This window comes from Bos mutus, chromosome 16 (genome assembly GCF_027580195.1).
Source record: "Bos mutus isolate GX-2022 chromosome 16, NWIPB_WYAK_1.1, whole genome shotgun sequence".
NCBI lineage: Eukaryota > Metazoa > Chordata > Mammalia > Artiodactyla > Bovidae > Bos > Bos mutus.
In genome coordinates, this window is record NC_091632.1 from 31570530 (window position 1) to 31585159 (window position 14630).

At 47.7% G+C, this 14630-nt stretch overlaps 1 protein-coding gene across 1 annotated transcript; it reads left to right on the forward strand.

Annotated features, from left to right (window-relative positions):
• The first annotated feature begins 2812 nt into the window (after positions 1-2812).
• On the forward strand, positions 2813-13953 carry LOC102266637 (PRAME family member 6-like). Its single transcript, XM_070384386.1, has 5 exons — positions 2813-2937; positions 3516-3701; positions 3746-4000; positions 4983-5269; positions 13298-13953. The coding sequence occupies exons 1-5, from the start codon at positions 2813-2815 to the stop codon at positions 13951-13953; spliced, it is 1509 nt and encodes a 502-aa protein (XP_070240487.1).
• The last annotated feature ends 677 nt before the right edge of the window (positions 13954-14630 follow it).

Below are 14630 nucleotides of genomic sequence, written 5' to 3' on the forward strand. Positions count from 1 at the left end.
CCTCTCCCAGCATGAGCCAGCTCAGAGCCTTCTCTCCAGCCCACCAGTGTATCCTCTTCTAGAACCTGGGGCCTGACTGCAATGCTGGGGCAACTTCCAATGGGATCAACAGAAATCAAGGGCAGAACCACACCTACAGGACTCTGGATCTCTGGGAGGGAGAGACAGAGGGGCTGAGACCAGGACCATCCCAGGGCCTGCAGTGCAGGTGAGCCCTATCCGTCTATCAGGTGCAGAGTCAGGGCCCCGCTGCCTCAGGTGTGCTCACACAGTCCTGTGTCCCTGCTCTTGAGAAGTCTCAGTTGCAGGACAGTTGTACCTGGCCTCGTGTAGGAGAGGACCCAGAACCCACCTGGGTCCAAAATCCACAAGGAGACCAGAGGCATTTGGCAATTGGGGGTACATTTTGGGAGGGTTGATCTCCTGGCCCCTTCCCTTCCCTTGAGTTCACAGTAGGTTTCCTTCAAGTCCTCCTGGGTTTCTTGCACCTGGAAGTCAGGCCAGAGTCCTGTGTAGAGGAGGAGCTCTGCTCAATATTCTATAATATTCCTTTATAGGAAAAGATTCAACCTGTATGGGATGAAGAATGGATATGTGTATATGGATAACTGAATCAATTACCTATACATCTGAAATGAACACTGTTGTAAATCAAATATAACTCAATATGAAATAAAAATTAAATTAGGAAAAAGATGAACTGCATAGTAGTAAATTATATCCCAACAAAGATGTTACATGGACATGAACTTGAGCAAACTCCAGGAGATTGTGAGGAACAGGGAGCCCTGGCGTGCCACAGTCCATGGGGTCATGAAGAGTGAGAAAGGATGGAGTGACTGGACAACAACAATAAAAGGTGTTACATTTTTAAAATGATACAATTCACATTACTTTTTTGTTTTAGTTTTGCAAAACATGGGTTTTTGGTAAAAATGTAATAAGAAAAATAAACCCAATTTTATACACTATCTTGAGTCATTCCAAGGTCCGGATCCAAGTTTGACCTCCTACATTGATTTCTGTGGTCATGTGATGCCACACTTCACACTTGAGTCATTCTGCCAGTGGATGGCAGATAGAAAAGATTCAATACACCTTTAGGAATGCCCTGCTCCACAATGTCCAGCCCTCACCCTTACTTCTCATTGTGATTTTGACCTGACCTGCTTTAAAGAAGCCTGACTTAACTCTGGAGGACTAACCACGTCCCCAATTTCGTTTCCTTTGCTTCCTGAATTAGCTCACAATCTACTATGTTACCTACATAACACCTAATTGACATTCTGATATGGGGACAACTTTGTGATGCTTCTTTGGGGAATGACACAACTGTCTGGAAACTATTTCAATTCTGGAACAGTTTCATAATTTTGATATGGCCAAAAATCCCTCAATAATGATAATTTTCATTTTGGTTTTTATTTATAATCTCAGAAACTGTTTAAACCCTTCTTTGTCTCTTACACTCAAGGCTGCAACTATTCCTGTTAGTGAAACTCAATCAAGATTTGTGGAGTGAATCAATGAATTATTCTTTGAATCCATCCCTTCTCCATACTCTTTCCTGAATGAATATCTGATTCAATCACTTCACCTGGATATAGGCTAAGATCTAATCAGGATTAACATGATGGACACTCTGGAATCTAATGATGCATTTGTCTCTGATTAGGTGTAAACAGTTGGAAAGGGGGACAATGTGATTAGAAAGGCCTATAAAAACCTCAGGCATTGAAGAAGAGATGCAGAGATTTCTCCCTCTGGAGTGACTCCTGGGTTCTCTACCAGATCTAAGATCTGAGCACCCCACCAACCATAGCACAGCTGGTAAGTTATCAGCCTCATAAAAGGACACTCTCGTTTTATCCACAGTCTGCAGGTCTCAAATGGTGACAGGCAACTCTGGATGGAAGGGAGAGTTTTTCTTTTTCTTTTTTTGAGTTTTTCTTTTTCTTTCTTTTCAGATGAACAGATTTAAGGCTTTGGTTTTGCCTTTCAGTTTACTGTTGCTGTAATCCCCAGAATATTGATTTGGACTTTGGTTTATATCATTTAAAATATCTTAACCAAGCAGATATTCTTTTTAAGGAAAACAACCTATCTGTTTGAAATTTATTTCTTGATATCTAATACATTTAAAAAAATACTTGGTGCACAAATGGCATTCATTTTAGAGCTATCTTATTAATCTTTACGGGCCAGATTAACTGGAAACTGAGGAAAGAGGCTGCATTGGTCCACATGATAGCTCCCTTCCCAGAGTTATGGCCCTAAGTGATGGACTGAAAGTTTTACCTGCAAAAAGATGGGGATCAGGTTTCAGGTTCCTTTGTACCCACTTCTCAGTGGGACATAACTCACAAAACAGTGGAAGGAGATGAACAGTGGTTACCTTTCTCCCTCCTCGGTACTTGTGGGATACTTGTTTTGATGCCAGGAGAGGCAGAGCTATGGCATTGTGTCCACTGAGCTTAGAGTGGAACTGGGAAAACTTGAGGCTCTTCCACCCCTGTCAGAGCAGTGACTTTGGCTCTGAGTTTGTTCCTCTGAAGGCTGGAAAACAGACTAATGTGTGTTCCTGCTTGGCCTGAGAAGTATACCTTGTTCCCTGACAGTTTTCACAGATTTCCTTTTGAAGGAGAGTCAGAATGAGTGTCCAGACCCCACTTAGACTCCTGTAACTAGCAGCAGGGAGCCTGCTGAAGGATGAAGCCTCGTCTATCGCTGCTCTGGAGTTTCTGCCCACTGAGCTCTTCCTGCCAAGTTTAAGAAGGCCTTCTATGGGAGACACCCAGAGACTCTGAAGGCCATGGTGCGAGCTTTGCCCTTTGTCCATCTGCCTCTGGGGGGCCTGATGCACATGCCTCACAAGGGAACTTTAGAAGCAATCCTGGATGGACTTAATGCCTTGCTTACCCACAAGGTTCACCTAAGGTGAGTCTGATCCAGGTACATTGGCAAGTTTAAAGACTTCTCTGAAGAGACTGCTGGTGTCAGGGAGAGTGGATGGCCAAGGAATGAACCAAAGGCTTCTGATGATGCCAACGAAGAAACACAGAGACTTGGCCATAGTTGAGCTCACTTTGGGAAATGCTTTCAGGAAGTGTAGGAGTGCCTAAGATGCAGGAGAGCCTAGGAGAATATACCCCCATTTCCTCCCAGGGATGCTAAAGATAGTGGAAATTGAAAAGCTATCTAAAGTGGAGGATGGAAGGGGAAAAGGAGACAGAGGAAGGTGGGGCAGAGAGGGAAGAGGACAAGGCAGCTGCTGATGTTAGAATGGTGAAGTACAAGCACAAGTAGGAAGTCCGAGTATTGCCTCAATTTGGAGACTGTGGTTTCATTCAATATGTATCTTAAACCATCCCACTCAATCTACTGTTTCCCATTAGGAGGTGCAAACTGCAGGTGCTGGATTTAAGGAATACTGGCCAGAACTGCTGGAGCATGTGATCTGGAGACATGGACCATGGGTCCTCAAGCTCACTGATGGCACCAATGTCTGAGGACAGTTTAAGGAAAGGAATACCCTTGGCTCCCTTGGAGGTGTTCATAGAACTTTGTCTCAAGGAAAGGACCATGGGTGAATTCCTCACCTGCCTCATCTTGTGGATGGCAGATAGAAAAGATTTGATATACCTGTGCTGTAAGAAGCTGACTATTGATTCAATCCCCATCAAAAACCTTATGAAGTTTCTGCATTTGATGAGAGTCGGACATGACTGAAGTGACTTAGCAGCAGCAGCAGCAGCAGTCTCCAGGAGGTGCAAGTGAATTGCATCTGGCAGCTGTCCACCCTGACCCTGTTTGCTCCTCTCCTGGGTCAGATGCACAGCGTACTGAGACTCATCCTCTCCCCCATTCTTGTGTCTGCCTTTGAGGAGCAGGAGCAGCAGGTTGTCCAATTTACCTCTGGGTTCCTCAAGCTGCACCACCTCCAGGATCTCTCTATGGAATGTCCCTCCTTCTTCAGTGGCCATCTGGACCAGATGCTAAGGTGAGACTGGCACCACTGACCGAGTAACAGTGAACACCACACTAGCATGTTATTTGCATGTTGTCCTCTGCAGCTCTATCCTGAAGTGTGGTATCACACGACCACAGAAATCAAGGTAGGAGGCCAAACTTGGATCCAGACTCTGGAAAGGGACACACTACTAAGGCGCTACAGATTGGGGAGTTCATATCTGCTGATGGAGGGTTTGTCATTTCTGCCTTAGGAAGGGTTATCTGTGTTCAGATGATTTAAGAACATAGGAAAGTGAAAGAGGGAGAGACCACATTAGACTTTAACGTTTTTAAAGAGAAGCTCTATGCTCACTAGCTTTGGGACCACAATGAGCCTGTCTCATATCGCCTATCTTCAAAAGATTGTTTTCTGCTCCATATATCTTAATAAAGATTCTGGAAATGATGGGAGCCAAAAGGATAGTAAAAATCTGTAGGTGATTTACAGATGATGCAGGGATGTAAGTGAGCCCCTGCTAACTGTCAACCTTAGCTAATGTTGTGGGTTTTGCCTAGGTTGGTTCTCTATTCATGTCACTGAGGTGCCTTATCTGACCAAGAGATAAGGAAGCCTTCGGACCAAGAAATGATTGAAGAAAAGCCTGGTTTGAGAGAATTTTTTCTTCCCCCCCAATAAAACAATTCAGTGATGTCTACTCTTTATTGAGACAAGGTGTCAGGCTCTTCTATGAGCTTGTTATAGAAAATCCATTATCTTGATTCATCCTCTTAAAGAAGTGGAATATGTTGTACTCTGCTTGAGAGATGAGGAAAAGAATTTTCCAGATTCTGGGAATTTGACCTGGTCATACAGTGAAAGTGAAGGGACTCAGGCTAAAATGAGACGACATCCTGGGTGCTGATTTGAAGGTGGTTAGAAAGACCTTGACTTTAGTCAAATCATTTGTCTCCCACCTGGAGGTCACTTGACTCCCCGATTTCTCAGACCTAATTTCTAGATTTCTCCTCAGGTGCCTGAAGACCAGCTTGGAAAACCTCGCAATAATGCACTGCCTGCTCACGGAATCAGACTTGATCCATCTGTCCCAGTGTCCGAGCATCAGTCAGCTAAAGGGCCTGGATCTGAGTGGGGTCATTGTGACCAACTTTAGGCCTGTGATCCTTCAAATTCTGCTGGAGAAAGTAGCAGCCACTGTCCTGGAACTGGGCTTAGATGACTGTGAGATCTTGGACTCCCAAGATCTTGAGGCCATCCTGCCTGCCCTGAGCCTCTGCTTCCAGCTCTGGTCCTCAGTCTGTGAGGGAACATCCTATCCATGGCTGCCACGGAGAAGCTGCTTCTCCATACTGCTGGGCTGCCCAATTTAAGTAAAGAATTTTATTCTGCCCCTCGGGAGAGTTATAGGTCTCAAGGAGTTTTACTCCAAGGGAGATTTGCTCAGCTTCAGGCTGGGTTGAAGGCGATTCTGAAAGTCTTAGGACAGCCCAGGACCATCTGGCTTAGCTCCAGCCCCTTTCTTCACTGCAGTGATGACATGCTCTATCACATGGAGCCTATTACCTACCACTGCAATAGTTCTGCCTATTTGATGCCTCTATCAAAAGCTTCCTTGGAAACTAAAATGAGGCTACAGTGGCATTGTATAGGAGCAGAGATCAATGGTTTTTCACATCTGTTTACTTCAAGTGGGAAAAGTTAAGGTGATCCAGTAAAGGTGCAGGATTGCAGGCAGAAATGTTGGCTTGGGGACTTGATATGACTTTGGGGGCCATGTATCCTATAGAGTTGGAAATGTGAACCTAAATTTCTTTGAGGGAAAAGGGCTTGAGATACTCTTGTTAGAGTCATACCTGAGTTGACTGAAATGTTGTTAAGGTTGTTAAGAAATGGTCAGAAATAAAGGGATCCTCAGTGAAAACCAATGGCACCCCACTCCAGTACTCTTGCCTGGAAAATCCCATGGATGGAGGAGCCTGGAAGGCTGTAGTCCATGGGGTTGCTGAGGGTTGGACACGACTGAGCGACTTCACTTGCACTTTTCACTTTCATGCATTGGAGAAGGAAATGGCAACCCACTCCAGTGTTCTTGCCTGGAGAATCCCAGGGATGGGGGAGCCTGGTGGGCTGCTGTCTATGGGATCACAAAGAGCTGGACATGACTAAGTGACTAACACATACACAGGGCTTCCCTGGTGGCTCAGTGATAAAAGAATCTGCAATCCAGGGACCTGGATTCGATCCCTGGGTAGGGAAGATCCCCTGGAGGAAAGCATGTCAACTCACTCCAGTATTCATGGCTGGAGAATCCCATGAACAGAGGAGTCTGGTGAGCTATGGTCCATAGAGTCTCAAAGAGTTGGGCACAAATAAAGCAACTGAGCACACAGTCATCATTACTTTGTTGGAGGCCTGGTTAACGATTGAGTAATGTGACAGACGACAGCCTTATAAAATAGACAAGATATAAGTAATACTACTAATAATATTAATAAAGTCTGAGTACAGCAGAAGCACAAGGTAGAAATAAGTTGAAAACGGCAAGAGAGAATAAATTAACACAATGGTTAGCATAACTAATTATAATCTGGTTGTAATAAACCATCAAGTCCAGATGGGAGTCAGATGGAGAAGCCAAATTCTAAAGTATCAGGAAGAGAGAAGTGGATAAATGCTTCACTGTTGTTTACAAAAGAATAATTTATCAACTTGTTGTAAGTCATAGTTAGCAAAGAGTAAAGATTTTCTGGAAAAGAAATACAAAAAGCCAATGTATTTCAAAATAAATCATAAAATTATAAATCATATTTTCAGTTCATTCATTCCATTCCCAATTATTTCCTATTGATCTGAATGAAGTCATCAGGTTTTCCATTAGTTTTATAATTTCTTACCCAGTTCAATGGAATGGTCTAAAATCACCAGAAATTTATATTTGCCTAAAAGTTCTCTTTATGAATCTTTTCAAAGATTTTCCTTTTATAAAAGTATCAGAGTAAAACAATTATTGTTGATAAATAACAAAAGACTTCAAGTGGTAGGATTAAAGATCTGATTATGATGCAATTGAAAGGAAACTTGGGTATTTCGGTGACACACAACATTTCAAGATAAGAACTAGAATTATGACTGATAACATTGTACCAGCACATATCAGGTTTTTAGAAAGTCCACATATATTTTAGAATATCTGTATTAATGACAGGCTTCCCTGTGGCTCAGACAGTAAAGAACCCGCCTGCCAACATAGGAGACTCGGGTTCGATCCCTGAGTCAGCAAGATACCCTGAAGAAGGAAATGGCAACCCACTCCAGTATTTTTGCATGGAGAATCCCATGGACAGAGGAGCCTGGCAGGTTGCAAAGAGTCAGACACAACTTGAGCGACTAACTGTATGAATGACACTTACACTCCAGTACTCTTGCCTGGAAAACCCCATGGACGAAGAGTCGGACTCAACTGAGTGACTTCACTTTCACTTTTCACTTTCATGCATTGGAGAAGGTAATGGCAACCCACTCCAGTGTTCTTGCCTGGAGAATCCCAGGGATGGGGGAGCCTGGTGACCTGCCGTCTACGGGGTTGCACAGAGTCGGACACGACTGAATCGGCTTAGCAGCAGTAGCAGCAGCAGCACCCACACAATATAACCCAAGAAGGGTTTACCACCACCTATGTGATGTTTCCACGGAATTAGCATACCAAATACATTTAATGTGTTTAATATTTCTCTTTGGGACTTTTCTGGGGCCTTTGGAAGCAGCTCAAAGTTACCTAGAGGTCAAAAGAAATTTATTTAGAATTTGACATGGGAAAATATGTCAAAGGTATCCAAATGTATCAAATGTGGTCATAGAGAAGCATAGGTCACTGTGAAACAATATTTATTCATTCAACCAACATGACAATAGAAGATTTTTTAAGGCAAATACAGATTATTAGAAAGCAAAGAAGCTCACAGTCTGTTATAAAAAAATAATTCAACTTAAAAAACAAACAAAAAATCCTCTGTTCTCTTAACAGAAAGAGAACAGTAAAATGCAGACCTGTACCAGCCCACTCTCAATGACAAACTTCATTTACTTAATTAAATTCAATCTGATTACACCCTCACTTTGTACAAAAATCTTTTCTTAGGGGTCTCTGTTTATAAACTTTACACGGCTTTCTGTATGTATAGTAGTCTATTCTTTATTCTCTTTCCTGTCGAGAAACAACCAGCTTTAGTACAAAATAACTTTCTTTCCTTTTAAAAAAATACATTTCCATTCCCCATATCTTTTTTCTTTTTCTTTTGGCTGAAAACACACATCTTACTTTCCTTGCACACTGAAATGTTTCCCTTAATATTTCTTGTAGCTTTAATTACGTATTTCAGTTAGAATTCTCAACTCTTAAAGACCCAAATCTCCAGCAAAAGCCAAGAAGCAAGGAATTTTGAACACACCAACAATCCTCATTGGCAAAATAAGGTATCTATCTTGTACCCTCTCAGTTCAGTTCAGTTCAGTCGCTCAGTCATGTCTGACTCTTTTCAACCCCATGAATCGCAGCACATCAGCGCTCCCTGTCCATCACCAACTCCCGGAGTTCACTCAGACTCACGTCCATTGAGTCAGTGATGCCATCCAGCCATCTCATCCTCTGTCATCCCCTTCTCCCCCTGCTCGCAATCCCTCCCAGCATCAGAGTCTTTTCCAATGAGTCAACTCTTTGCATGAGGTGGCCAAAGTACTGGAGTTTCAGCTTTAGCATCATTCCTTCCAAAGAAATTCCAGGGCTGATCTCCTTCAGAATGGACTGGTTGGATCTCCTTGCAGTCCAAGGGACTCTCAAGAGTCTTCTCCAACACCACAGTTCAAAAGCATCAATTCCTCAGCACTCAGCCTTCTTCCCAGTCCAACTCTCACATCCATACATGACTACAGGAAAAACCATAGCCTTGACTAGACGGACCTTTGTTGACAAAGTAATGTCTCTGCTTTTCAATATGCAATCTAGGTTGGTCATAACTTCCTTCCAAGGAGTAAGTGTCTTTTAATTTCATGGCTGCAGTCACCATCTGCCGTGATTTTGGAGCCCCCCAAAATAAAGTCTGACACTGTTTCCACTGTTTCCCCATCTATTTCCCATGAAGTGATGGGACCAGATGCCATGATCTTCGTTTTCTGAATGTTGAGCTTTAAGCCAACTTTTTCACTCTCCACTTTCACTTTCATCAAGAGGCTTTTGAGTTCCTCTTCACTTTCTGCCATAAGAATGGTGTCATCTGCATATCTGAGGTTATTGATATTTCTCCCGGCAATCTTGATTCCAGCTTGTGTTTCTTCCAGTCCAGCGTTTCTCATGATGTACTCTGCATAGAAGTTAAATAAGCAGGGTGACAATATACAGCCTTGATGAACTCCTTTTCCTATTTGGAACCAGTCTGTTGTTCCATGTCCAGTTCTAACTGTTGCTTCCTGACCTGCATATAGGTTTCTCAAGAGGCAGGTCAGGTGGTCTGGTATTCCCATCTCTTTCAGAATTTTCCACAGTTTCTTGTGATTCACACAGTCAAAGGCTTTGGCATAGTCAATAAAGCAGAAATAGATGTTTTTCTGGAACTCTCTTGATTTTTTGATGATCCAGCGGATGTTGGCAATTTGATATCTGGTTCCTCTGCCTTTTCTGAAACCAGCTTGAACATCAGGAAGTTCACGGTTCACATATTGCTGAAGCTTGGCTTGGAGAATTTTGAGCATTACTTTACTAGCGTGTGAGATGAGTGCAATTGTGTGATAGTTTGAGCATTCTTTGGCATTGCCTTTCTTTGGGATTGGAATGAAAACTGACCTTTTCCAGTCCTGTGGCCACTGCTGAGTTTTCCAAATTTGCTGGCATATTGAGTGCAGCACTTTCACAGCATCATCTTTCAGGATTTGAAATAGCTCAACTGGAATTCCATCACCTCCACTAGCTTTGTTCATAGTGATGCTTTCTAAGGCCCACTTGACTTCACATTCCAGGATGTCTGGCTCTAGGTGAGTGATCACACCACTGTGATTACCTTGGTCGTGAAGATCTTTTTCATACACTTCTTCTGTGTATTTTTGCCACCACTTCTTAGTATCTTCTGCTTCTGTTAGGTCCATACCATTTCTGTCCTTTATAGAGCCCATCTTTGCATGAAATGTTCCCTTGGTATCTCTAATTTTTTTGAAGAGATCTCTAGTCTTTCCCATTCTGTTGTTTTCCTCTATTTCTTTGCATTGATCGCTGAGGAAGGCTTTCTTATCTCTTCTTGCTATTCTTTGGAACTCTGCATTCAGATGCTTATCTTTCCTTTTCTCCTTGCTTTTCACTTCTCTTCTTTTCACAGCTATTTGTAAGGCCTCCACAGACAGCCATTTTGCTTTTTTGCATTTCTTTTCCATGGGGATGGTCTTCATCCCTGTCTCCTGTACAAGGTTACGAACCTCATTCCATAGTTCATCAGGCACCTTATCTATCAGATCTAGGCCCGTAAATCTATTTCTCACTTCCACTGTATAATCATAAGGGAGTTGATTTAGGTCATACCTGAATGGTCTAGTGGTTTTCCCTACTTTCTTCAATTGAAGTCTGAATTTGGTAATAAGTTCATGATCTGAGCCACAGTCAGCTCCTGGTCTTGTTTTTATTGTCTGTATAGAACTTCTCCATCCTTGGCTGCAAAGAATATAATCAATCTGATTTCGGTGTTGACCATCTGGTGATGTTCATGTGTAGAGTCTTCTCTTGTGTTGTTGGAAGAAGGTGTTTGCTATGACCAGTGCATTTTCTTGGCAAAACTCTATTAGTCTTTGCCCTGCTTCATTCTGTATTCCAAGGCCAAATTTGCCTGTTACTCCAGGTGTTTCTTGACTTCCTACTTTTGCATTCCAGTCCCCTATAATGAAAAGGACATCTTTTTTGAGTGTTCTGAAAGGTCTTGTAGGTCTTCATAGAATTGTTCAACTTCAGCTTTTTCAGCGTTACTGGTTGGGGCATAGACTTGGATTACTGTGATATTGAATGGTTTGCCTTGGAAACGAACAGAGATCATTCTGTCGTTTTTGAGATTGCATCCAAGTACTATATTTCGTACTCTTTTGTTGACCATGATGGCTACTCCATTTCTTCTGAAGGATTCCTGCCTGTAGTAGTAGATATAATGGTCATCTGAATTAAATTCACCCATTCCAGTCCATTTTAGTTCGCTGATTCCTAGAATGTCGACATTCACTCTTGCCATCTCTTGTTTGACCACTTCCAATTTGCCTTGATTCATGGACCTGACATTCCAGGTTCCTATGCAATATTGCTACTTACAGCATCAGACCTTGTTATCACCAGTCACATCCACAGCTGGGTATTATTTTTGCTTTGGCTCCATCCCTTCATTCTTTCTGGAGTTATTTCTCCACTGATTTCCAGTAGCATGTTGGGCACCTACTGACCTGAGGAGTTCCTCTTTCAGTATCCTATCATTTTGCCTTTTCATACTGTTCATGGGGTTCTCAAGGCAAAAATACTGAAGTGGTTTGCCATTCCCTTCTCCAGTGGACCCCATTCTGTCAGATCTCTCCACCATGACCCACCTGTTTTGGGTTGCCCCACGGGCATGGCTTAGTTTAATTGAGTTAGACAAGGCTGTGGTCCTAGTGTGATTAGATTGACCAGTGGGCGGCTGTGACCAGCGGACTAAGCGCGGCTGAGAGGAGCTATCCCACGTCTGAGGTCAGGGGAGAAGCCAGGAGGACCCCATGCCTGAAGGGCAGCGGCCAAGAGGAGTTACCCCATGTCCCAGGTCAGGGGCAGAAGCCGGGAGTACCCCATGCCCAAAGGGCGGTGGCCAAAGGAGTCACCCCACATCCGAGGTCAGGGGCAGCGGCAGAGAGTGCCAGGCTGCGACGGCGCAGAAACGGCCGAGAGGAGCTACCCAAGTCTGAGGTTAGGGGCAGTGGCTGGGAGGACCTACCCCCGCGCCCGAGGTCAGGGGCGGCTGAGAGGAGCTACACCGCGTCCTAGGTCAGGGGTGGTAGCTGGGAGGAGCTACCCCACGCGCCCACGCCCGAGGCCAGGGGTGGCGGCCGGGAGGAGCTACCCCACACCGGAGGCTAGGGGCGGCGGCCGGGAGGACCAACCCCGTGTCCGAGGCCAGGGGCGGCGGCAGGGAGGAGCTACCCTGAGTCCGCGGTCAGGGGCGGCAGCCAGGAGGAGCTACCCAGCGTCCGAGGCCAGGGTGGTGGCCGGGAGGAGCTACCCCACACCCGAGGCTAGGGGCAGCGGCCGGGAGGACCAACCCCGTGTCCAAGGCCAGGGGTGGCGGCCGAGAGGAGCTGCACCGCGTCCGAGGCCAGGGGCGGTGGCTGGGAGGAGCTACCCTGCATCCGAGGCCAGGGGCGGCGGCCGGGAGGAGCTACCCCGCGTCCGAGGTCAGGGGTGACTGAGAGGAGCTACACCACGTCCGAGGTCAGGGGTGGCGGCTGGGAGGAGCTACCCCACGCGCCCATGCCCGAGGCCAGGGGCGGCGGCCGGGAGGAGCTACCCCGCGTCGGGTGCCAGGGGCGGCGGCCTGGAGGAGCTACCCCACGTCTGAGGCCAGGGGCGGCGGCCTAGAGGAGCTACCCCGCATCAGAGGTCAGGGGTGACTGAGAGGAGCTACACCACGTCCGAGGTCAGGGGTGGCGGCTGGGAGGAGCTACCCCAAGCGCCCATGCCCGAGGCCAGGGGTGGCGGCCGGGAGGAGCTCCCCAACACCCGAGGCTAGGGGCAGCGGCCGGGAGGACCAACTCCATGTCCGAGGCCAGGGGCAGCGGCCGGGAGGAGCTACCCTGCGTCCGAGGTTAGTGGCGGTGGCCGAGAGGAGCTACCCCGCGTCCGAGGCCAGGGGCGGCGGCCTGGAGGAGATACCCCACGTCGGAGGCCAGGGGCGGCGGCCTAGAGGAGCTACCCCACGTCCGAGGCCAGGGGCGGCGGCCTAGAGGAGCTACCCCGCGTCGGAGGCCAGGGGCGGCGGCCTAGAGGAGCTACCCCGCGTCCGAGGCCAGGGGCGGCGGCCTAGAGGAGCTACCCCGCGTCGGAGGCCAGGGGCGGCGGCCTAGAGGAGCTACCCCGCGTCCGAGGCCAGGGGCGGCGGCCCGGAGGAGCTACCCCGCGTCCGAGGTCAGGGGCGGCGGCGGGAGGACCAAGCCAGCGCCGAGGCCAGGGGCGGCGGCCGAGAGCGTACCGGCGGCCCGAGGTCAGGGATGGCGGCCGGGAAGAGCTACCCCTCGTCTAGGTCAGGCGGCGGCCGGGAGGAGCTACCCCGTGTTGGGTGCCAGGGGCGGCGGCCTGGAGGAGCTACCCCGCGTCCGAGGTCAGGGACGGCGGCCGGGAGGAGCTACCCCGCGTCCGAGGTCAGGGATGGCGGCCGGGAGGAGCCGGCCTAGAAGAGCGAGGTCCGAGGCCGGCGGCAGCCGGGAGGAGCTACCCCGTGTTGGGTGCCAGGGGCGGCGGCCTGGAGGAGCTACCCCGGCGTCCGAGGTCAGGGGGCGGCGGCGGCGGGAGGAGCTCGCCCGCGCCCGAGGTCAGGGGGGCGGCGGGGCCTGGAGGCTACCCGCCCGAGGTCAGGGGCGGCCGAAGCCAGGTCAGGGCGGCGGCCGAGAGGAGCTACCCCGCGTCCGAGGCCAGGGGCGGCGGCCGAGAGGAGCTACCCCGCGTCCGAGGTCAGGGGCGGCGGCCCGGAGGAGCTACCTCGCGTCCGAGGTCAGGGATGGCGGCCGGGAAGAGCTACCCCTCGTCTAGGTCAGGGGCGGCGGCCGGGAGGAGCTACCCCGTGCTGGGTGCCAGGGGCGGCGGCCTGGAGGAGCTACCCCGCGTCCGAGGTCAGGGACGGCGGCCGGGAGGAGCTACCCCACGTCCGAGGTCAGGGGCGGCGGCGGAGAGGAGCTACCCCGCGTCCAAGGAGCGGTGGCTTCGCGGGCACAGGAGGGCCTAGAGGACCTATCCCACGCTGAAGGTTAGGAAGGGCGGCAGTGAGGAGATACCCCTCGTCCAAGGTAAGGAACGGCGGCTGCACTTTGCTGGAGCAGCCATGAAGAGATTGTAGCCTCTATGTATTTTCTCATAGCAGAGTTTCATTCCTTAATGTGTTTGCTGCTGCTGCTAAGTCACTTCAGTCGTGTCCAACTCTGTGCGATCCCATAGACAGCAGCCCACCAAGCTTCCCCGTTCCTGGGATTCTCCAGGCAAGAACACTGGAGTGGGTTGCCATTTCCTTCTCCAATGTGTGAAAGTGAAAAGTGAAAGTGAAGTCGCTCAGTCGTGTCCGACTCTAGCGACCCCATGGACTGCAGCCCACCAGGCTCCTCCATCCATGGGATTTTCCAGGCAAGAGTACTGGAATGGTGTGCCATTGCCTTCTCCGGGCTTAATGTGTTTAATAAACTCCAAAATCTTTAGATTTCCTTGGGTAAGAAGACAAAATTAAATAAACCAGGACCTCATTAGCAATTAATGTTTCTGTATTTTATGTTACTTGAAATGAATGGATACTCAGTGAATAACGATCATTTAACTTAATTTTGCAAAATTCTAAAGTTTTAAGTTATCAAAAATCTGGAGAAACTGTTTTAGATAGACATACCCAAAACATAATTATTTCTAACATTTACC